General features: G+C 35.4%; 1 protein-coding gene across 6 annotated transcripts in view; it reads left to right on the top strand.

Annotated features, from left to right (window-relative positions):
• The window catches only part of VPS13B (vacuolar protein sorting 13 homolog B), a 422,459-nt gene that overhangs the window by 38,413 nt on the left and 361,085 nt on the right, over positions 1 to 22,961 (top strand). For 4 of the 6 annotated variants that reach the window (XM_063390273.1, XM_063390285.1, XM_063390263.1 and 1 more), the window contains exons 4-10: positions 8,107 to 8,230; positions 12,332 to 12,499; positions 13,636 to 13,817; positions 15,803 to 15,977; positions 17,482 to 17,747; positions 20,339 to 20,434; positions 20,778 to 20,900. In XM_063390273.1, coding sequence (XP_063246343.1) covers positions 8,107 to 8,230; positions 12,332 to 12,499; positions 13,636 to 13,817; positions 15,803 to 15,977; positions 17,482 to 17,747; positions 20,339 to 20,434; positions 20,778 to 20,900 — 1,134 coding nt within the window. The remainder of the gene's footprint in view (positions 1 to 8,106; positions 8,231 to 12,331; positions 12,500 to 13,635; positions 13,818 to 15,802; positions 15,978 to 17,481; positions 17,748 to 20,338; positions 20,435 to 20,777; positions 20,901 to 22,961) is intronic. The other 2 variants (XM_063390281.1, XM_063390302.1) reach the window with 1 other exon arrangement.

Genomic DNA, 22,961 nt, shown 5'->3' with positions numbered 1-22,961 from the left:
TCCAAATATTTCAAAGTACCTGCAACAAGGATGAGAGTATGTCCAGTCTTTGGTACAGTGTCTTCCAAAATAGCACACACAAAAATGTAAGCAGGTGGTGTAAGAAAAATGTATGTTTGTTGTAGAGCTGACCAGTTCAGTGGCTGGACCTGGAAGAGAGTAAGATGCTCCTCTAACAGGGCTCAAATTGTGTTTTAGGCTGGATGACAGTGGAACAGTCAGACTGGTCTGGAGTTTGCATGTATGGAGAGAAATTGTTTAAACTTGAAATATATATCCTATTTTGTTCTGACTTAATTTTCAAGAGATTCTTGAAATAGGTGTCTGTTCTTTTATCACTCTTAATTTTATTATATGTGCTTGTTTCTGAACATAGGTTGGAAAAGAGAACAGAAATGCAGGCTGCTTCTCTCTTCTCTTAGGTTTCAGTCTGTTCTCCTAAGCGTATTTTGTGTCACTCTTTTCTCCCAGTCCCTCAGGGTTAAACTGTCTCAGTCACTCTTCTTTCTCATTTTCAGTCACAGAGAATATATGGGCCAGAAATGACCCATTTCAGCCCACATTACCAGTTCTTCTGAAGGAGCTCACCTTTCTGCCATGTCTTTCTTCTTGACTTTTCCTTTCAGTCAACCTGGTGTGAGATTTACTGAGTTAGAGTTCTATGCACTGTGGCGTTTGTGGAACAAACATTTCAGAATTGACTTTTTTAATCTCTTACATCTTTGCTTCTATAGTGATGCCAAATCTTGAGTATAGCTGCCAGTTGCTACTGTAGTATTTTTTATTCTGGGTTGGTTTTTTTTTTTCCTTTATTTTTGTTTTGTTTTGGTTTTGTTTTTTTTGTAGCTTTAAGAGCTCTAGTTGTGGATCAGGCTTCACTTTGTTTGATATTAAACACAGAATAATGTTACAGAATTAGCACCACCCCACCCATATTCCCCCAGCAAAGCATTGCGCAAACTTCTTGTAACACGAGAATGAAATCTTGAAAAAGCTTATCCTAGGAGAAATTGCAGAAAAGTAATTTTGAAATGTTTATTTCTATTAAAAAGCACTTACATCATGGTAGGTGGCCTCATAATTTTTTAAAGCTACAGTAAATGTATCAGAAACTTTACTAGATGATCAGTTAACAGTTTATAATATAACTTTCTTTACACAATACAAAGAAGATATTTGTACAACTCCCTCAAAAATAACTTGCAAAGTCATTTTATTTGTTACTCTGTCTTGAGTGTTGAGAAACTGGGGTATATTTCTGAGAAACACTTAGTGAGAACAGCCTGTTCTATTTATCTTTGGCTGTATGACCGTATCACCATAGGCTTTCAGGCGCTTGACAGCTCCTTTTCATGTAAACAAAGGAATGTTCCTTTCAAATACCCTCAATAATCAGCTAATCAAAACAGTAGCAACATCACAGGCAGATGTTGTTATCCAGAAATCAATAGGAAGATGGCACATTTTTTTTGCTATCAGTGCAACAGATTCCTTACAAAGCCTCCTGGCTTACCTTTGGGGCTGCTGTGGTAGCTTTTTAGTCTGTCCACAGCATTTGTGTGGGTTTTTAATTTGTACCTCTGTTTTGGAGCACACTGTGCTGTGCTAATGTAGAATTAACACAACAAGGCTTATGCTAAGATTAGGAGGTGGATGTAACACCCTCATCTAATGCAGGTACCTTAAATGTGCCTTGTAGGTCATCACTGCTGGTTGTTTCTGTTAATTTAACATCAGCCAAGATCATATGCAACAAGAGATACATAGAGGGGCACCTTGTTTAAATTGTTTTTTGATTGCTCCAGTTTGTCTGTTCTGCTTAATCAGACTTAAACCTTGTTTATTTGCTTCACTCTCTCCGTCAAATTCCTTGGTATTTCTCCTTCGTAGTCTGGGACATAATATTCAGATTTTATTTTTGATGTATTTCTACATGAAATAGTACTGAAAAAAACTGATAGAAAAAAAGACTTTCCAGCATGTTCTTGTATACCATAGAGAAGAACAGAGACCAGTGTCTGAGTACTCACTCTGAGTATGTGATTTGAAAAGATGCAAAATTGAGTTTTGCTACAGTGAAAAAGAAAATGGGCAGTCTCAAAGAGTCTTTTGAAAGTACTAGAAGTATATATATGGAACCTATAATTTCTATATGTAATACAGAATTCCTTAATTATTCTGCAAAATTGGAACATAGCCTGATTTGGCTGAATTGACTTCAATATTTTCCACTGTCATGGTTTTGAAATACATCTATATTTATATAATCTTAAAGTAAATGTGCATTAGACTGTTAAATCACACCTTGCAAAGGATGTACAAATGTCATATGTGGGTTACTGGGTTTTCTCTGTTTCAGTGTTATGCTTCTAGTTTGCTGTTCATTTAAAAAATAACAAAATTAATTTTCTGTAATAATTTCTAAGCAATACTTAACCTATGTTAGCCAGCAGAAGTGTTGTGAGGTTAGAAGTGTAATACAAGTCTGTTAATATGTAATGCATATTAGCAATTGTACAGCAGTGGAAAAGAACCAGATATACTTTTGAAAGCAAGATCTTGATGGTGCTTATTATTTTAGTGAAACTTGTGTACTTTAAAGATAATATTGTTAAAAATGTGTATTACCTTTTGTTCTATTTTCATATGCAAAGGAATCATAGTGCAATTTGGAATGGTTTCTGGTGATGATCTAGTCCAAATTCATGCTCAAAGCAAGTCCAATTAGAATGGATTGCTGCAGGAAATGGCCAGCCAAGTGCTGAACAGCTCCAAGGACTGAGACTCTACTACCTCTGTGGGCGGCCAGTTCAATACTTGATCACCCTCCAAATGATGAAAAAGAGCATGCCCTGCTTGGAATTGTACAGTTCAGATTTGTGCCATGAGAAGATGAGTGGCAACAGACACAGCCTGGCTCCCAGTTCTCTGTACCCTCCCAGTACGTATCTGTAGGCAGCAGTGGGATCTTCCTTCTCCAGGCTGGACAGCCCTGATTTATCCCAGTCTCCCCTAAGAGAGAGCCCAGGAAGTTGCTCCTGTGTCCAATCCCCGTGGTGTTCCTCTGTAGATCTGCTTCTGGAGTGCCTTGGAGAGCCCTCAGCTGGGTGCACTGTTCCATACAGTGTCTCACAGGGAGCTAAGGCAGGAGAATAATTGTGCCCCAGGCTCCACCCTTGCTAATACAGCCCAGCACACACTTGGCCTTTGCAGCAAGGACACGCTGCTGACTCATGGGCAGCTTGCTGCCCCCTGGGACCCCTGGATTGGCTTCTGAAAAGCTGCTCTGGAGTGGTTTGGCTGTTAGTCTGCAGTTCCAGAGTATCTTTATCCTGGGTGCTGCAGTGCTCAGCATTTACATCTGGATTTCACTGAGTTCCTGACAGCCTGCTTCTTCACCCCGTCAAGGATCCTATCGATAGCAGCCCTTCCCACCAGTGAATCTGTTCCTCTCCCTGGGTTGGTATGATCCACAGTTCTGATGAGAGTGCACTCTATCCATCTTCAGGTCTTGAGTGTGCGTGTTGAAACACCACTGACTCGTACTGATCTCTGAAGAATGCCACAAGTAAGCAGTCATCAGCTGGGCTTTCTACCCTGATCACAACCCTTTGAGCTCAGTGTCCAGCCACTTCTTCACTGAACTCCCCCTGTCCGGTTGGTATCTCACCAGTCTGTGAATGAGGGCACTGCCCATGTGAGGAGAAGTTGTCAAAGGCCTTGCTAAAATGAACTCATCCTGAATCTTTCTAGTCTTGCCACAGGCACCCAACTGCTCAGCCATATGAGCATTGTCCACTGGTGGGAAATAAGTTCCACTCTCTCAGTTCTTGCATCTTGCCATTTAAAATGCATTTTACAGAAATACGAATAGTTATCTTCTAGTAATTTGTAAAGGATATTAAGCTTATTGTTTTAGAAATGATAAAGGATGAGAAAAAAACAAATTTTATAGAGGAAAAGGGAAAAAAATGGGGATGGAGAGCTCTCTGCAAGTTTGTGTAGTAAGTAATTTGAATCAGTTTGGGTTTTAAAAATTTAATTCCTAATATTCATTGGTTTAAAACAGTTTCTTGGTTTTTTTTTTTCTATAGAACCCGATTTTCATTGTCTAACTTGGTTTTATGAAAGCAGAGAGACAGTATTTGCATAAACAGCCAAGTGATCTCCAAAAGAACATTATTTTACTGTAAAGTGTGCTTATGAGGCATTTTGGAGATCTTGCACACTGAACAGGATTTGTGTGTTTTAAATAGAGAGTGTCTTTTTTAAGGAGAAAACTATTTTGAATTTGGAAAGCATAATGAACAAAAGAAAGAATAATGAACAAAGATTATAAATTCCACTTATTAGGAAAGATTAAACTTCATCTGTTATGTGTTCAGGTATTGTCAATTGTAATTTGCTCTAAACCTTGCAATAACGGTTTTAATTTGCAGTGGAAAATCGACTGAGGAACTCGAATATAACTTTACTAGCCTAGGTGTGTAGCGTGTTACTTATCACTTGCAGAGTTCTAGAACTAACCATAATGCTTCATAAAAACATTTCAGCTGACTACTGAATCTGACACATCTGTCAAAAGTGAAGAAGGAACCTGGTTGTGCAAAATTGTATTTGTCGTATTTGCAGAACAACACCCTAAAATAGGACCTCTTGTTCAAATTTAAGTTTTCTGGGCTTTACTTACAATACAAGCTAGTGGGAAAAGCTATTTTTGTAAATGAGTTATCATTATTAAGAAATCATCTCTCAGGATATATCATGAGTATTTTTAGTTCTCCACTTCTGGGGATATTGTTTGGAATCACTGTCTTAAGTGATAAAATGAATGGATGTTTATCAAATCTCATACCATAACTATAGTTGTTAGCACTTTGAGAATGTTAACTCCCTTTCCACCACCATTACGATTTTGACTTCAGCTTTTAAATGTTTGTCATCTGGTGTGAGGTGGATTTATGGGCGCACAGTAATTTTAGTGCTTTTTGGCTGGGTGTTTCTGATGACATCACTGTGATCTAGACACAGTGTGTGACTCTAGTTGGTTCCAGTTTTAAATAGTTTCATAATTATGCTAGTTTTGGCAGTTTCCTTGGAACTTTCCCCATGTCTTTAATGAACATGTTTTACTTCTGGGCTTATGAGACAACCACATGTTTGAGAAATTAATAGTGTGCTCTTAAAGTTAACACTGAGCAGAAATGTGCAGATATGGAAATGTTCTGGATATATGTGTACTTAGGAGTGTAGGTTTTTTTTTAAGTTCATGGCCACTCTTATCATGTTCCATTAATTGAAGAATGCATTTGGCTTATAAAATATCAGTAACTATTGTGAAAAGTGGTGTGTGTGTTCATGCTCAAAAAACCCAAAATCAACCCCTGCAGCTCCCAAAAATATTTTTGGTAATTGCATATCATAAGGAAATGAATGGATGTTATCCCAAATTTAAAGAACAACAACAACCAACACAAAAACCCCCAACAAAACCCCACCCTTTTTTCAAATGTCAGTCAGGTTGAATTCTTCTTAAGTGTAGGTGTACTCTGTTTCTTCATATGGATTAAGTCATACAGGTGTATTTCTGGGATAAATTTGTTTTGGCACCATTTTGGAACATGTACATTTTTGCTTGTGTTTAGTTCCTGCTTGCTGTAAATGATTTACAGCAATTTTCTATCACAACAGACTTGCTCAGGGAGATAAGAAAAGCTTATTGTATATAATGTGTTTATAGGTTGAGATTTGAGACTTTGTTTCAAAATTAAGGATTCTCCTTCCCTGTCATTTAAAAAACCAGTCTCTGGTCAGGAGCCAAAGTGCTGGTCCTAGGTCTCTGAAAGTGATAAAAGCTTAAACCATTCTTACTTAATCTTTGCTCATAACATTCAAAAATATTGCATAGATTTTGTGAAGTTTTGAGAACATGTATTGAACATAATTGTGGCAGTATGTAGATAGAAAAGTTAGACCTGAATGCAATCAGGCTTGATAGAGTTAACATATCAGAAAAGGAATTTCCCCATTCTCTTCTTCCCCCTTCTCTTTATTTTGTAGCTGACATAAATCTTAAACCAAGTCATTAAACAGTTGCAGCACAGCATCCTGTGCAATCCATGAGTGACCATGGGGAAGAAGGAAATGTGCTAATTGAGATTGGGCTTTCCTGCAAGTTCAAAACAGAAATAGTTGTGTAGTGACTTATTTGAAAAAATATTTCTATGCTACATGTGAACTAATTTCCAAGAAAGGGTATAGCTAGAACTTCATTCAAAAATGTTAGATTAAGAGTGTATGACCTAAGTTTTCTCAGTAGACTGGAGAGGAAGGAGAGTTGAGCTCTGCTGATGACAAATTATATGTTGATGAAGAGGCTTCCATCATGCTGGGCTTAATGAAAGCTTGAAGCTCTTGCTTTGTCTGTGTCAGGTATGCCTTAGAGAGAGAGGTGATTTTCTAATGAAATGACTCCATAGTTACAAGTTCAGAGAGCATTTCCAGGAAACTTGCATTCTTTGATGAAAACTATCAGAAATTTGTCAGAGGTGAGAAAACAAACAAATGCCCTCTAAGCAGAGCTGATACTCAACACCCATTATGAGGTTTTTATGTGCTGGAATGAGGCTTCCCTGTATGACTAAAATGGCCAAATAACCATAAATTCAAAAACATCCAATAGTTTGTTTTTCAATACTATATTGGTAACTGGAAAATCTCAAATTCTTTATGGTAGCTCATCCTTCTTTCAGAAGCTATTATCTAGTCTTCTAATATATGAATACATCTGTCTTATTCAGTTGCCCCAAATGAGTTAAAGCTTCTATCTTAATCTTATTTTTTCCTAAGATTATATTGCTCTGCTGTTTTTATTTTTTAGTGAAATGGTAGTTTTATTTTCTCAGAGAATTTCCCTGTTTTGTTATTCTAAGTACAGAGTGAAAGGAAAAAAATTTCTTCAGTTACTTTTGAAGTTGTAATCTTGTATTTGAAATGTGTTATTGCATGTATTAATTTTTTTTAATGGAAAAAAAATCCACCTCAAAAAGCAAGTAATGTGAAGATTCCCTTTTGCAATTTCTCTGAGATTATTAGAAATACCAGGCAGCACATGGGGAAACACATGATCTGTCCTGTACAAAAACACAGCACAGTTTAAGCTGCTTGCTTTTGGTGTTAAGAGGACTTAAGAATATTATGATTCATACTGTGTACTGTGTTACTTGACATTTGTTCCCCAAAGCTTCTTTTTGTGAACAAATTGTGTGATATGATCAGTGGCATGACCCAGAAAGCGTTTTTCACGTTTTCTGCAGGAGACTGTGTCTATCCAACTAATTTGGCTTAGGTCAAAAGCTGTGTTTGCATCCTCTTTAACCTGTTCTTTTAATACATTTACAAGAGTATTTGCATAACTTCTCTTGGCTTTCTTATACTTGAGCCTTGTAGTTAAACTGTCATTCTGGAATGTAATGGGAATACTACTGGTTTATTTAAAATCCTGGATTCAGCTAATTAAGGTTTTCTTGCGTCTGCAAATCTCATCTTGAAAGGCTTATATCACATTCTGAAATTATGAACCATGTTTCTACTTCTGAATTCCTTGTGTTGAATGAACTGTATGGAAGCTCAAGAGGAGCAGGTGCCCTCAGTTCATTTATCTTTTCTAGGGTCGTATTTTACTGTTATAGAAGTCTGCAAAAATATTTGCTTTATGAATCAGCTTCAATTAGCAGTATTAGGAAGGATGTGTCTGACATCTTGGAACCATCTGAGGTGGTTTCATGAGCAGGCATATAAGCTCATACAATTAGATAGTTTCTCATACTTGTTTTGGTGATCTGCAGGGCTCTGTCTGAAGGAATGTTTCAGCAGAAATGGAGCTAGAAGAAATATGTTCAGTTGAAATAAATATTTAAATGACAGGTTTCTTTTCTAAACTAAAGTTAGTGGAAGTACTAATTTTATGTTGTTCAGCTAGTTTTGTGTCAACTGCCGTAGTACAGGATGGAATTGATGGAAAACCAGTAACAGAACCTTTACCAAGTTCTCCCCACATTTATTTTCTTTCTGTTTGGTTGACTTCATTGCTTTCTTTTCCTCTAGCAGGAAGACCACGAAAGTTGTGGTTCCAGTTCAACAAACCGCAGTACCACAGAAAGCATGAAATCAGCAGTAAAAGCACGACGAGTTCAGCAGTCTGCTTCTCCTGACCCTGATTTACCTCCAGGTAAGCCATAATTTCAGAAACTAATAAGGTATTTTTTGCTAACTCAAATATAGAAGTTTTTCAGATGGCCACAGTGTTTAAGTTAGATTATAATGTTTTTGTCTACCTACAAATCACAAAGGTTTGTGAAATACTTGTATGTTAGAAAATAGAACCAAATCATAACAAAATATAGTTTAATGCTGATAACCTTTCTTTCCATTGCATCTAATTCTTAAGTTCACATAACTCATAGTTCAAGGTAGCATCATAGGATCATAGAATAACTTAGATTAAAAACCATCTGGTTCCAACCCCCAGCTATGGGGAGGTTTTCAGCCAACCAGGAAGCTCAAAGTCCTGTCCAGTCTGACCTTGAACAAAACTGGGCAACCTGTTCTAATGCCTCAAAATAAAGAAGTTATTTTTATTATCTGATCTAAACCTGCCCTCTTTCAGTTTAAAACCATAATCCCTTGTCCTATCTGTATGTGCCCTTGTGAAAAGTCCCTCTCCAGCTTTCTTGTAGACTCTCTTTAGGTACTGGAATGCTTTTTCTTTCTCAGTCTGAAAAACTCAAATGCTCTCATGTTTTATTGATGTTTTTTATTGAGCCCTGTATCTACTGGTGGAGATTTGCACAAATTTTTTTTCCCAGATATGGAATATGAATGTGAAATTTATTTTGCGATATTAAAATGCCTAAGGAACTATGTGTCTGATTACTATTGCCTCTGATTTTAGATATGAGGTGTTTCATGCAGAAAAGTAAAATTGGGAAGTGCTGGAATGAATTGCAGTTTCCCTTCTTGGCTCATGTAATTTTAGATATGTTAAAAATATGATAGTTTTGTGTGAAGCTTTCTTGCTGTCTTTTGTTCAGAAAAACTTTATACATGAATCAAAAGACAACATTGATATTTAGTGTGTGTGATATGATGTGCTACATGGTATTATCTTGCTTTGAAATGATTACTTGAGGAGCCAGGGATGGAGTGTCTCTTAGAGTTTAGCAATCCAATAAACTCCAGGGGCTTGGAATTGTGGGAAACCATTTCTACCATGGACAGCGCTTCAGCCGTGGCAGCTCTGTGGAATTCGATTCTTTGGGTCACATCTGCAAACAACAAAAGTCAAAGGCTACCCAAAAAATGTAGGAATATATTTCCTTCAGTGACATTTGTAGCATTTTTGTAAGTTATCTCCTTGTGGTGAAATTGTATTAATAGTTGTAAATGATGAAATTGTAAATACAGGTGGCTTTGGTTTTGTTTTTGAGTGGACAAATAGAACTGTTTAGTATAGAGGTCCTATGTGGTAAAATGTCCTAAGATTTAATTTGTACATCCTGAATTTTAGTAAGATATGGAGTCATCTGCTTAGTGGAGTTTTTTTGGTTTGTTCGTGGTTTGTTTTTTTTTTTTTAAGTCCTTGGAGGATGCGTGTGTCATATTTGTGCTTTATTTTTAAAAAGATTTCTTTGTCCTTTTGTTTTGGTGTCCTTGGATGTCCAGAGGCAAAGTTTAGCTAAAAATGTAGCTTTGACAACAACAGACTCCTGCTAGACTTAAGTTGTTTAGATGTGTCTAGTCTGATGTGTCTAGTCTGATGGTGTCGATTCTGTGACTATTGAGATACAAAATTTTTGGAGTGTTGGATTTGAAATTGCATTTCTAGCACTTAATGCACAGTGTGACTTCCTGGGTTCTAGACAATTTGAAGAAATCATACTTGTGGACTTCGAGTTGCACTTCAGGAGAGAATTTAGCCCTACAGATTTTCTGTAGGATTTTATTTATTTATTAGGTTTCTGTAGGGTTTATTTATTTATTTATTAGGTTTTATTCACTTACCATAGAAAACCTTTATTTCAGTGGCAAAGGTGCTCATAGTTTTATTCTTAAAAATCACAGGAGTATAAGTAACTTTTACCTGCTTTTTCCCCACTTATATTTAAAACAAAATCCCTTAAAAAAAAACCAAACAAGAAAAATACAACCAACTCTTTATTATACATGAATTGCTGATGCTTTTATTATTTTGTTTTGAATAGTAGAAATTACTTAAAGAAATTTCTTAAAAGACTGTTCCTCACATGTGAAAATCTGTTTCTCGTATATTTGAAGCTAAACTTAATCAGGAAGCTGGTTTTTGTATGATACTTCCAACAATATACTGTACCACTAGCTTGGAAATATCTTCATAGGAGGTTTTTAGCAAATCCGTGACCCCTGTTTTATTTGGAAGATAGGACTCTGCTTCCTCTCTTTATGCCCTCAGCCAAAAAGACATACAGATGAAAATGGTGTTGCTCTTTTCCTGAAAACCTCTGGAAGCTATCAGTGCATCTTGCCTTTGTTTCCTTCTATGATGTAATGCTTTTGTCATTCACAGCAGGAAAATGTGTATTAGATTGACTTTGAAAGACCTTTGAGAGCAAAACACTGAAAAAACTTTGGACCTGTGGAGAGACAGCTTTACTTTTTTCAATGAAATTAGTAGCTTGCTTTAAAATCATAATTAAATAACTGATTATAATTTTATAGTTGCTAGTTAAGTAGTCTGCAAAAAAATTTCAATGCTGAAATTAGGAAAAGGAGCTAAATGCCTTGTGCTTCGTTCCATTTATGTACAGGTTGGTTTACATCACTCTAGTGATGGAAATGGGTCTCTTATGTCCCTTAATTGAAATAATACATCTGGTTTTCTGAGTTCATATAAAATAAAAATGTTGCTGTTTGAAGGAGTCAGTGAGAAAATCCTTAAAAACCAATTATTCCACATATCTTTCAGTAGTTTTAGATTGATATGCAAAAAAAAAGCCAATTCAGAGTATGTTAGAAATCTGACAGTAGTACGCTCTGAAAACATTGAACTTGATTGTATTTCTGGATTTCCTCTTTCTGGTCTTTGAGGACTTTAAATCCTGAAAAAAGGGAAAATGTTGTGTGTCAGCTGGGCAAATCACTTATGTAATGGTAAAACTTTCCAAATACTCTAAAGTGAAAAGTTATCTATGAGTGTGTAAAAGATGAATACTTAGAAAAAGCAGAACAGAATGGAAGTAGCAACTTAAGTGTTTTCCTAGTTATCTGACAATGGTGTGATGTTCATTTTAATTTTTAATTTCAATTAAAATTGTTAATATAAAGGAGTTTTATTTAATGCAAGTTTCGGAAAACTGCTCTTGAAGACTGTGGATTTTAGCTTGTATCATTAGCTGGCTTTTTTTCTGCAGTCACAAAACTAGAACTTGATAATGTCTATGAAATGTATTTTTAGATGTGTGTAATGTCATAAATTTGAAAACAGAAAATTTAAGGCTTGCTTTTTCCCAGCACAAAGGAGTCTGGTCCATAGTTGGGTTCAGTATACATGAAAGACATGAATATGGGTAGTATTGAATTTCTTTACGATATTGTTAAAAATATGAATGTTTGCCGCATACTGTGAATTCCCAGATGAGATGATTTTTCCAATAACGTTACATCTAAAAAACACATAAATGGATTTGTTCCCAGCAGGCTTAGTGCAGGTGCTTACTATTTGGGTTGTTGACAGAAATTGGTTTGGATACACGTCACAGGAGTCCTACTGAACAAGATGTGGATATATTAGGTTTTAGAATGTGAAAGCACCAGGTGTGTTAATGCTTAGTTAACTTATAAAAAAATGGAGGGAGCACCTAGGCATAATATATGCACTCTTGAAAAGTAACCTTGCAGCTGGTAATCACTTTTCCAAACCTACTTCTAAATATCTCTCATGTAAAAGAGTAATTGTTAAAATTCTCTATCTACAGTAGTCCATAGTGTTGTTTTCTTAATTAGTTTGAAATTTAATTATTGTATTCATAGTTTTTAAAAACTTTTTTTCGTATCTTGCATTTCTAGGATGCTGATTGACTTACAACTGCACAGAATGTTAAAGAATGTTAAGTCATGTTATTTTTGGGGTACAGAAAGTACAGTGATACATAGTTTGTTTAAATTTTGATTTCTTTTAAAAAGGAGTGCAAGTTGAAAATAATGAATATATTGAAATAATGATTTTTTTTTTTACTGAGTAAATGAATTTATCATGTTGTCTTTATCATTCCCAAGAATTTGTTTTATTTTGTAGGTTATGTTCAGAGTTTGATTAGGCGTGTTGTAAACAATGTCAACATTGTGATCAACAATCTCATATTAAAGTATGTGGAGGATGATATTGTTCTCTCAGTCAATATCACTTCTGCAGAGTGCTATACAGTGGATGAGTTTTGGGATCGAGCATTTATGGACATCTCTGGTAAGCAGATATTTTTTTGTTTTATATGTCACTGTGGAGGCACTCCTAAATTCATACAGAAATTTGTAAGTCTCATAAAAATGTCTCTTTTTTATCAGAAGTAAGACAATTTTTGCCTATTTTGATTTCCAATCAGTTTTTTCTCTTGTCGTTATCTTAATTCTGATGAGCTAATTGTGATAATATAGATTGATTGTTACTGCATCCTTGTGTGATCACAGATAATCATACAAGATGTGTTGTCCTCTACTCACACTTGCCATCCTGTGATGGTATTTGAATTGTGCTTGCTGCTGGCCGTGTGCTTAGGCAAGTTTTGTGAGTGAGCAGTACCACATTAGGGCATTCCATTGCACTTGTTTGTGATGATCTTAAACTCTGAGCAGGCTGACAAGAGAGGCAGTAAAATGTGCACACAGTGGTGAGCACAACATAACAGTAGCGAGACGTGATTCATTTCACTTCACATTTGCAGGGGAAAAGAACCCCCAGCTTCTGACTCTGTCTTGGTCTTCAGTATTTGAATGTTTCAGTCCTCGAATTGCCAATGTTCACCTGTAAATCTAGGTGCTTTTAGTGACATTGGCTAGAGGTGGAACTGGGGCACAGTAACTGTGCTAAGATCACACAGAAGATTTCAGGTAGAGTGGGGAATTAAATTAATGTTTTCCTGAACCTGTTTTTTTATTCTGGCTAAAAGTAATTACAAACTAATATGACAAAATCATAAAATATATTTCATGTTAAGATCACTATAATTGCTCTTGTTTCTTTTGGAAGATTCAAAAGAAAACTTTGGGAGATAATATGCAAAACTATTCTGTGAGAATAACGAGAATGATAGTTATTGTATGCTTCCACATGAAACAATACTCTTATAGAAAGAACTAAGGTACAGCAGATGGTGAAAATTTTAATTGGGTGTAGCTAATTTGTCCTCACATTCCATGCATTGAGCAGAAAAAGAGTGACCCAGGAAATGATTCTCTTCAGTCACATAAGCAAATACTTTGCTGCTGATTTAAATAATGGCTAAAAAACTGTCTGATATTGCTTTCTTCTAGTTAAGAACCTGTATGCACAGCTTACTTTTTGCATGCAATATATTTTTTTAACCTATACACTTCTTTTAAAAGCCACTGATCTGATACTGAGGAAGATGATCAACTTTTCTGACTGCACAGTGTGTCTTGATAAGAGAAATGCTAGTGGTAAAATTGAATTTTACCAGGAACCTCTGCTGTACAAATGTTCCTTCAGGACTCGTCTGCATTTTACTTATGATAACCTCAACTCCAAAATGCCATCAATTATTAAAGTAGGTATCCAAAATAATTTTTTTTTGCTACTCACTTGTGAAATTTTGAGGCTTTTCAAAATATACTTGAAAATTTTAAGTAAAATGTAAAGCTTATACTGTTGCGTTTTGCAAAAGGAATTTTTAAATGGTGTCTTGTTCATATGATGCAGTTAGTTTATGTACAGAAACAGCACATAAGTAAGGAAGTTATGCTCTCTAATATTTTCATTTTTTCCTGGAGTTTAAAAAAAACCCCGTAATTGTAATGAAGGAAAGAAAGTCTGCAGATAATCTGTTAAAAAAACCCCAGTAGTGTAGTTTAGGATGTCTGCAGTAAGATGGAAAGGGGGGGGTTTGCCTTAAACTGTTGTTTCAAATGTAGCTCCAACTCTCATGAATAACAAGAAGCATCAGTGTATTAACACTGCAGTGAACTGCATGAGATGGATTAGCAAGCCAAACTCAGCTCCTAGGGAGCAGGGGTGCAATTTTATTACAATTATTGTGCTCTGTGGGTCATCAGGATACAGTTTTTTAGAGACTGCCTAAAATATTTAGCTAATGATTGGAAGTAGCTGTTTTTTCATAGGGTTTAAGCAAAAAGAACTGTTATAAGTAAACACATCAATTTCGTTAATGGAATTAAATTTAATTTGAGGATGTGAAAAACTTTTTAGAAGTCTCTGCTGCAAATGGTATTACTGTAGCTTCAGCACTCTGAAGGGGTTGGTAACTGAAGGACAGTGGTTCTCTGGCTCAAGACAAAAGCCAGCAATATTCCAGCTTTCTTAACAAATCTCTGAAGTTCTTGCTAATGTGAACTTTAATACTGTGTGTTATTAACTTACTAAAGCTTGTCTGATTTTAAGTCTTGAGAGAAAGTTTCCAGGACATGTGTCCTTTTGGTTTCTTTGTAAGGGCTAGAACACTTTAATTACCTTTGTAATTTTGATTACTGTGTTCATTGCTAAGTTTTGGCTAAACTAATCTTAGTGAGTTTTGATGGAATTAAAACTTCTCAAAGGAGGATGGTTCTTAAGCACTTGGATATGTTTTAGTATGTTTTTGAAGAGGGACCACTAAGCTCCTACTTTTAGTTTTTTTGTCAGTGGGTGGACTGACAAAACACATGTAAAATGAGTTGTGAGCTTTTTGTTGCTGTTCTTGTAAGATTCATCATGGGATGAGGCAAGCTTGAGGCAGATGAGCTGATCTGGACTGGGGATGTGAGTCCTGCCTCCACCTATTTGGAGCAACACTGACATTTCTCTGACCTGTCGATCATCTGAATCCACTCGCTATGCTGACACTATATTGGAAGCTAACTCAACAAGAAGATAATAGTTTTCCTCCAGTTTTAGGGAGATGAGTCAATCTTCTGCGGGGCAGATGAGTTCCACTGACAGGATAAGAACAGGTTCATGATGGGAGGATAGTATAGTCCAAGAAGTCCTGGAGTGAAATGTAATTTCAGTGAAGCTACTGTATAATTATCTTCGTAATTAATTCTTCCCCCCCCATTACTTGGCCACTTGGAACAATGTTTGGAGTGGGAATGAATCAAAATGAAGGACCTTGTATTTTAAAACCAGTGTATCTAGAGTTTATCTAGATATATTATCTAGATATTTAGATTATCTAGAGCATGCAGAGATTTTAAAGAAACTCTATATTGAAAATAAAAGTTGAATTAGATGCTCTTACTTCACTTGTATTTGAGGAAGTTCTTCAGCAATAACTTGAAAAAACAAATACTTAAATGTTTCTGTGTGTGTAAAACATGTTACTTGACTTTTCAACTGAAGATCTCTTGTGTGACAACCCAAGTGAATGTTTTTGGTGGTCAATGTTTGCAGCCCTTTGCCTTCTTTTGTATTGCAGATCTCCTTTTTGGAAATAAAATGCCAATACCAAATGAATATAGAGTTGTATGGTTTAAAAGTGGGCTTCACTGATGCCAGAGCTTTGTTATTATTTGTTTTTGTTCTCTTTTCATGTTATAGATTCACACATTAGTTGAAAGTTTGAAACTTTCAATCTCTGATCAGCAGCTTCCTATGTTTATACGTATAATGCAGCTTGGGATTGCTCTGTATTATGGAGAAATAGGCAACTTCAAAGATGGGGAAAGTGAAGATTTGATTTGCCACACTAAAGATATGTTAGGAAGTATCACAGGTAAGTTCAGCTTTTAATTTGTAAGAAAAAAAGCTAAAACCATGAATTTCTTTGCTTTTTGCAAATGTAAATATCCAAGTCTAGTTCTTGCCAGGTGTCTTGTCAGTCTGCAGTTTGCTAGAGGCAGTTCATTGTTCTGGGTAAGGATGCAGTGCTTCAACATGTTTAATGTTACATATTCTATAAGGAATGTTTAATGTTCTATAAGGAATTCTGAGGGTCTTAACTAAACTGAGGTTAAATATGATCTAAGATGACCATTTTGGGAGTTGTGGCATCATAGGGTACTTTGGATTTATCTGTCATTATATCATGCAACAAGGCACCTTTCCATAAGCAAGTTTGAAACTGGCAGCAGCCACATTTGAACTAAAAAAAAGCCAAAGCTTCTTAATTTATTTGAAAATGGTCATTGAGAATAGATGTATCAGAACTTGTTCTAAGCAAGAAAGTATTACTTTGCACTGTTTCCCATAGTTCTGTCCTTTTACCTTTTCTGCTCTCAACTGCTTTTTATTTTCATGAACATGTCTTCCTCCTTCTGTATGCTCTTTTGTGGTAACTTGCTGGAACAGGATCTTTTCAGGAGCATTGCACTGATGACTGGTGAATTTTCAATACCTCTGTGTGATTGCTTCCCATCCTGCTCCCGAGGCACATGGGGTGACTCTTGGGGTGATTGTGCAGGCCTGGAGTTGGACTCAGTGATCCTTGTGGGTCACTTCCAACTCAGCATATTCTGCATTTCTGTGAATTTATTTACACAGTTGTATTTTAATTTTAATCTCCTCAAGATGGGCATTTTGGATTTGGATCTAGGGGAATAGGGAGAGAGATTTACCTCACTGGCCAAGAGCGTGATAATGTCTAGAAAATTCTTGGAATTTCATTTGGTGGTGACATAGCTCTCTTAAGCTAGGCTTAAGTTTATAATACAGCAGTTTAAAGCTATGTGTAAACTATTAAATGAATTAATAATAATAAACTTCTATCTTTGAATATTTGAAAAGCTTAGTTTTAAACAAAGTAGGTTTGCAACCTTAAGTTTTGCATCTGTACTGTATTTACACTTTTTGTGTTAGACTGTTGCAACTGCAGTACTTTTAAATTTATTTGTAAAATTGGAAACTATAAGATCATAATATCATTATTTAGTAAGGTTTTATTTTACAGCTTTGGAAGATCCTTAATGGAAGCAGTCTTGAAAGCTTGTGGTATAGATGACAGATTCTGGTCTCACTGCAGATGTGTGATACTAAAACTGTGGCCAAGACCCTTAATGTTTTTGGAGGAAAATGTTAATGAATCGAAGAAGTGTTTGAAAACTTATATTAAGTAATTTAAAATTTGTACTGACTTTCTGGGGTTATAAGCCAAGTGTCACTGAATGCTGTGTGGAATGCTGTCCAAGATCAATTTCACATACGATAAATTTAAGTTTAATAAATAAATAAAATTTTAAGTATGGTTTATCTGAAATTTAACTTGGTTTTTGTTTTGAAAGGCTCAGAAGATGATGCGAATTCAGTAATGCAATATCCTACACAGTACATGAGTCAAGATCCTTATTTGCATCAAGATGATGACCAGCAACAAGGATGGGTTTCTTGGGCTTGGTCTTTTTTTCCTGCTATTGTGAGTTATGATGATGAAGAGAATGATTCTGGTGGGATTGATGATGGAACAGCAGAACAGCACAAGTCTCAGTCCCTCAAGGATCCTATTATTTCCATTGGGTTTTACTGTACAAAGGCAACAGTGACTTTTAAGGTAAATATTTCTCTGTGTCATAAAGGATTCATTTGACTTGTTGAGGAAGTGCATAAAGATTTTCTGAGCATTCGTATACTGTTTGATTCAAGGCAAATATTGTTGCTATTATGAGGGGAGTATTAAGTTAATGAATAACAAGAAATTGGATGCTGAAAATTCCTCTTCCATCATACTGGACTGATAATGGCAATGTGAGTCGGTTTTGTTATTTGATCTAGAATTTGAGTGTGAATTTTAGAACGTTCAAAGAAAATGACTTAATTTACTTAAATTAATATTTTTTGATAGGAAGAAAAGCCTGAAGGCTTTCTGTGAATGTTCACTGCAGTATTCTACCCATCTAATGTTTATTCAAATACCTACTTCTTTATAAAAACCCCTTTCGTTTAGAGCTAGGATTAGAGGAAATTTCAGAGACTACTTCTTTTTTGGACTGTTGTTTGTGAAAATATGAATTTAACTTGATAATGTTGAATTAATTTTCCATAGGTTGAAATTGTATTGAAGGAAAAAAGGATAAATAGTACTTATAGGCTGAGCTATAAACTGTGTATGTAGAGAAAGATTTAAGTATCACCTCTAAGCAAAGCTGAAAATTGTTGCAGGTTTTCTCTCTAATATTTTGTAAGCTTGCAGAAGGGAACATGGAGAGTTTGACTAAGATATTGAGATGTATTAACAGAAGTTAGAAATTAAGATATGGAATTAGCAGAATACTTTTAATATCTCAGACTATTTGCAAATGGTTCTATGTGCATAGGTACACAAAGTGGCTCTTGGCTTTACAATTAAGTGTGTATTAAATCAATGTCAGAACTTTGCCACAGAGTAATTTAGGGCGATTTTTATGACTTTGAGCCTTTCAGATGAACTGCAAGACTTTTGTAACTCTCATACAAAAATTATGTGCCTGAGCTCCCTGTCCCTTTCTTGCCTGTTTGGCTTGACATCTGTGCACAAGAGAGTTTTATGGGGCTTTAAGCCTAATTTAGCTATTTTTGTTTGGTGGTGTAGAAAGGCATTTAGCTGCTCAGCAACTGTCAGAAAGGGCGAGACAAGTGACTTTGGAAGCAGTAGATGTTCTGTGGGGATGTTGATGTTTTAAGCCTTCAGCCCCCTGTAAAATTTGGTTGCAAAATTTGAGGATATCAACAGCATTTGAGTGTTTAGTCATGTTCTTTTGTGTCAATTTGCTTCAGCCCTCATTAAAAGAGGCTAAAAATAAATAATATGATTTTTTTTCCCTCCATTAATTATATCCCTGGGATACCACTTGAAACATGAACAAGCCACCAAAGCTCAAATTTCTAATTTATCATGGCTCAGCATCTTTTTCTACACTGTGTCATACAGTAGTAATTTTGTGCTTTTGTTCCTCATGCAAGAAAACTCATTAAAAATAATACGAACTTCTTTTTTGAACAAGTGTTTTGCTAGAGAGGGTTTTCCTAATGCTTCATTTGCAAGTTCACGCCTTTTATATTAGGAAGTGATTAAAAACTACTCAAAATGTAACATTTTTCATTCTAGAAATTTTAAATGTGAAGTGATGTATGGTGCTAATATGGTGACAGGAACAAAACAGAATTCATTGTTCTGCTTGCATGCCAAGAGTGTATGGAATTAATTTGTGGTTCATATTTTGGTTAAAAAATAAGGTCAAGTTTCTGCATTAACATTTTGAACAGTTGATATCATTCGAGCTAAAAATCATGCCAAATTAAATGTACCATTTTCTAGTAATGGTGAAAACTATTCTCGTAATTTCTGAGTTCTTTTAATCAATTAATTACTTTTCCTCTGCAATAATTGCACACAGGTGAAGGGTGATCAGTGATTTTTTTCATCCAATTTTCTTGGACGTACGGATTACAAAATTTTAAACTGAAACAGCTTCCATGAGTATCCAGTCTTGAAAACAGAGTGTGTAGATGTTACTTTATAAAAATTAGAATTTGAAGTATTTAAGCTGTTCACCATAAACTAATTTGCATTTTTTCATCCTAAATGTAATATATTCAATATAGTATGCCTCTTTTCTTGTTTTTCTTAGCTATAGGTTATGTGCTTTTTAACTTGTGCATGTTTTCCCATTTTGAATTTTAATATCAAAATCCTGTAAGAAATATAAAGGCACGTTGCTCTTGATTGCCATGACATGAAACAAGAATGTGTATAGTTGTAACCAAAATGTGTGTGTAATATTATCATGCTGTTGAATTATTTTCTGGGAAGAATAAATAAAGTATTAATGGATTTTTAAAGGAGTTTGTAAGCTCATTTGATATTAATAATGCAGCTGTGTATCTGTTTCATCTTTTCACGGAGTTTCTCTTTAGATAAGCAAACTAAAAATACTGTTGTTGATTTTAAACATTCTGTTATAGTGTATTTCAAGCAAAAGTTGAATATGAGACATTGGATATGGATAATGTGCTACAGCTGTTTAATTGCACCTGTTTCCTGACAGTTAGAGTATTTTTTGCCCATAGTTTACTTTGTCTTTATCAGTTCTGTGTAGTAATGACCATAGTGTTGTTTAACACTAATACTGACTTTTAAAAGGTATTTATCCTATTGTTCTGTAGCTCACTGAAATGCAAGCTGAAAGTAGTTATTACAGCCCTCAGAAAGTAAAATCCAAGGAAGTTATATGCTGGGAACAAGAAGGAACAACAATTGAGGTACTTTTACATTGACAGAGCTTTTTTGATACATTTTAAGTAACATACCAAATAGTTGCCAGTAAAATATTTTTTAATTATTTAATTGCTGGTCTTTCATATTCTGTCATATTAGATGTGTATATTGTAGTAATCATGTAGATATTAACTATCTAAACTTCTGTGCTGCAGTAGTTGAACACTAGAGTAATCCCTTTCTTTCAAGTACCCCGTATGATTGCTGTTTATTAAAACTCTAAATATATAAACAAAGTGTATTTTGCTTAGTTTTTGTCTATCTTCTCTGTTTCTTGTTGAGTAGAAAGCTTCAAAAGTTATCCTTTTTTTTCTTTTTCCTCATTAGGTCCTTATGAAAGGTGAACTTTTTTTTGATTGCCAAATTGGTTTTGTTGGTTGCCAAGCTATGTGCCTTAAAGGAATTATGGGAATTAAAGATTTTGAAGAGAATATGAATAGGAGTGATGAAGTGAGTATGTTGAAATATCAGTTGATTTGCTGAATAAGCAGTTCTGTTATCCTTTATTAAAATACCTGATTGCAAAAATTGAAAAGATGCTGTTGCCAGTTGTGATTTTTGGATGGTACTGTGATATAGAACTCAGTGTCCATTCCTTAGAGTTGAAAAGACAAATATCTCAGATTGAGAAAAGACAGAACATGAGACTTTTATCTTTTTAGACAATAACTTGTTTTTGCCTTTGTTGGCATACTTTGATTTTGTATAATGAATACATTTGAAAATCTCTGAAAGTACTTAAATCAGCCAAAGATTGGAAGGGAAAAAATGGGAACACTGTGTGCTGAAGATAATGCAAATGTAGTGCAAATACTGAATGAGTGACTTACCTCCCTTTTCAGTAAGATTGAGAGCAGTATGTAGTGAAGGAGTTAGACACTATTAATTTTGGTATTTTAATTAAATGCAAATCTTCTGTTGCTTAAGACAAAATCAAGTATCATTATAAGCTACTTTAAAAATATTTAATGAAGTATTGCATGAAATTCTAAATTCAATAATTATGATTTTTAGTTGAAGTGTAGATAGAGTAGTGCCCTAAAGTATTGGAGAACAGCAACTATTATCTGTGTTTATATAAAAAACAAATAATGCAGTCAAGAAGCGACCTGTTAACTTGATGTTAGTGCTCTGTGAAGTCTTGGAAAGTGTTATTTTAAAGAGAAAAATTAAGAATATGAAAGAACATACCAAGTGCCTGTGTTTATGTCAAATAGCTCCTAATCTGGGAAATTGAATACTATATTATGATAGATATGATGGGGCAGCTTCTTACCTTTCCCCTGTGAGAGCATCATGGCTTGGCATCCATCTCAGGTGTTTGTGTGTGCAGAGCAGAAAAGAAGAAAATATCCTCACACAGCTGCTGAGTATGGCATTGTTGGGATTTTAGGGATGCAGTGGGACACACTGGGTGATTGATGTGCTGCAATGGATACACACAGGCTTTTCCAGAAGGAGAGGCAGGACAGGCAATGATGAGCCAATTGTAAAAATGCTATGCTGGCCTTGTTACTTGTTAAGAACAAGGGAGGTATGGTTGGGGATGTGAAGATAGACAGCCACCTTGTCTGTGGTAACTGAGATTGTCAGGCATAAAATCTTGAGAGAATTGTTTTTGGGTTTTTTTTTTTGACTGAAATGGGTGGGTGAGCAAGAGAATTTCACAGAATCATAAAATAGTCGGTGTTGGAATGGACCCAGAAAGAACATCAAGTCCAGCTCTTAAGTGAATAGTCCATAGAGGGATTGAACCCACAGCTGTGGCATTATTAGCACCATGCTCTGTCCAACTGAGATAATTTCCTTTAGATTAGTTGGGACATTTGGGGTTTTATTCTTACTCATTTTCCTGCCACTCTCTAGTCCAGGAATTTAGGAAGGTATCTGCTTTATGACAGTGGTGATGACATTACTTGCCTGTAGTCTGTGTGCTGCTGTGGTTGTGGGATTGGTCTTTCCATAAAGGTTCTGCCTCTGACTGTGATTGAGAACAGGTGGCTGGAAAAAATAAATCTCCTAAATAACATTTTTGAATTAATAACTCTTGTTAGGAAAGTTGTATTGATTTCAGAAGGGTAGAAGTTTGGGAGAAGGCGTGTTAAAATCTAGGTGAATCAAGAATGATAATGTAGCAATGAGGTCATGCATGGAAATAACTGATTGCCTTGAAGAGGATGGAGATAGCAACTGGAAGGATTGGGCACCCAGAAATGGAGTGTGCAGTGAGAAGTTTGTGTACTGAAGGGGATTGGGGCAAGATTTGGAGTGATGATGATCTGAGGTTATTTGCTATTAAAATGCAACTAATATGTTCTGTATCATGAGTTGTATAATCATTGATTTTTTACGATTTTTGTTGATTTGAAAGTGGGGAAGGAGTGGACAGGAACTTGTGTTATACAAATGATATTAATTTCATTTCATCTGCATTCATGATGAAATATGCTCTTGAGGGTTACTATTCTGTGTGTCATATTTGTGTTATGACAGAATTGAAACTGCTCTGTT

The sequence above is a fragment of the Prinia subflava genome, chromosome 1 (assembly GCF_021018805.1).
Source record: "Prinia subflava isolate CZ2003 ecotype Zambia chromosome 1, Cam_Psub_1.2, whole genome shotgun sequence".
Lineage (NCBI taxonomy): Eukaryota > Metazoa > Chordata > Aves > Passeriformes > Cisticolidae > Prinia > Prinia subflava.
The sequence above is the reverse complement of the archived record's forward strand: the minus strand, read 5'-3'. Positions and strand labels throughout refer to the sequence as shown.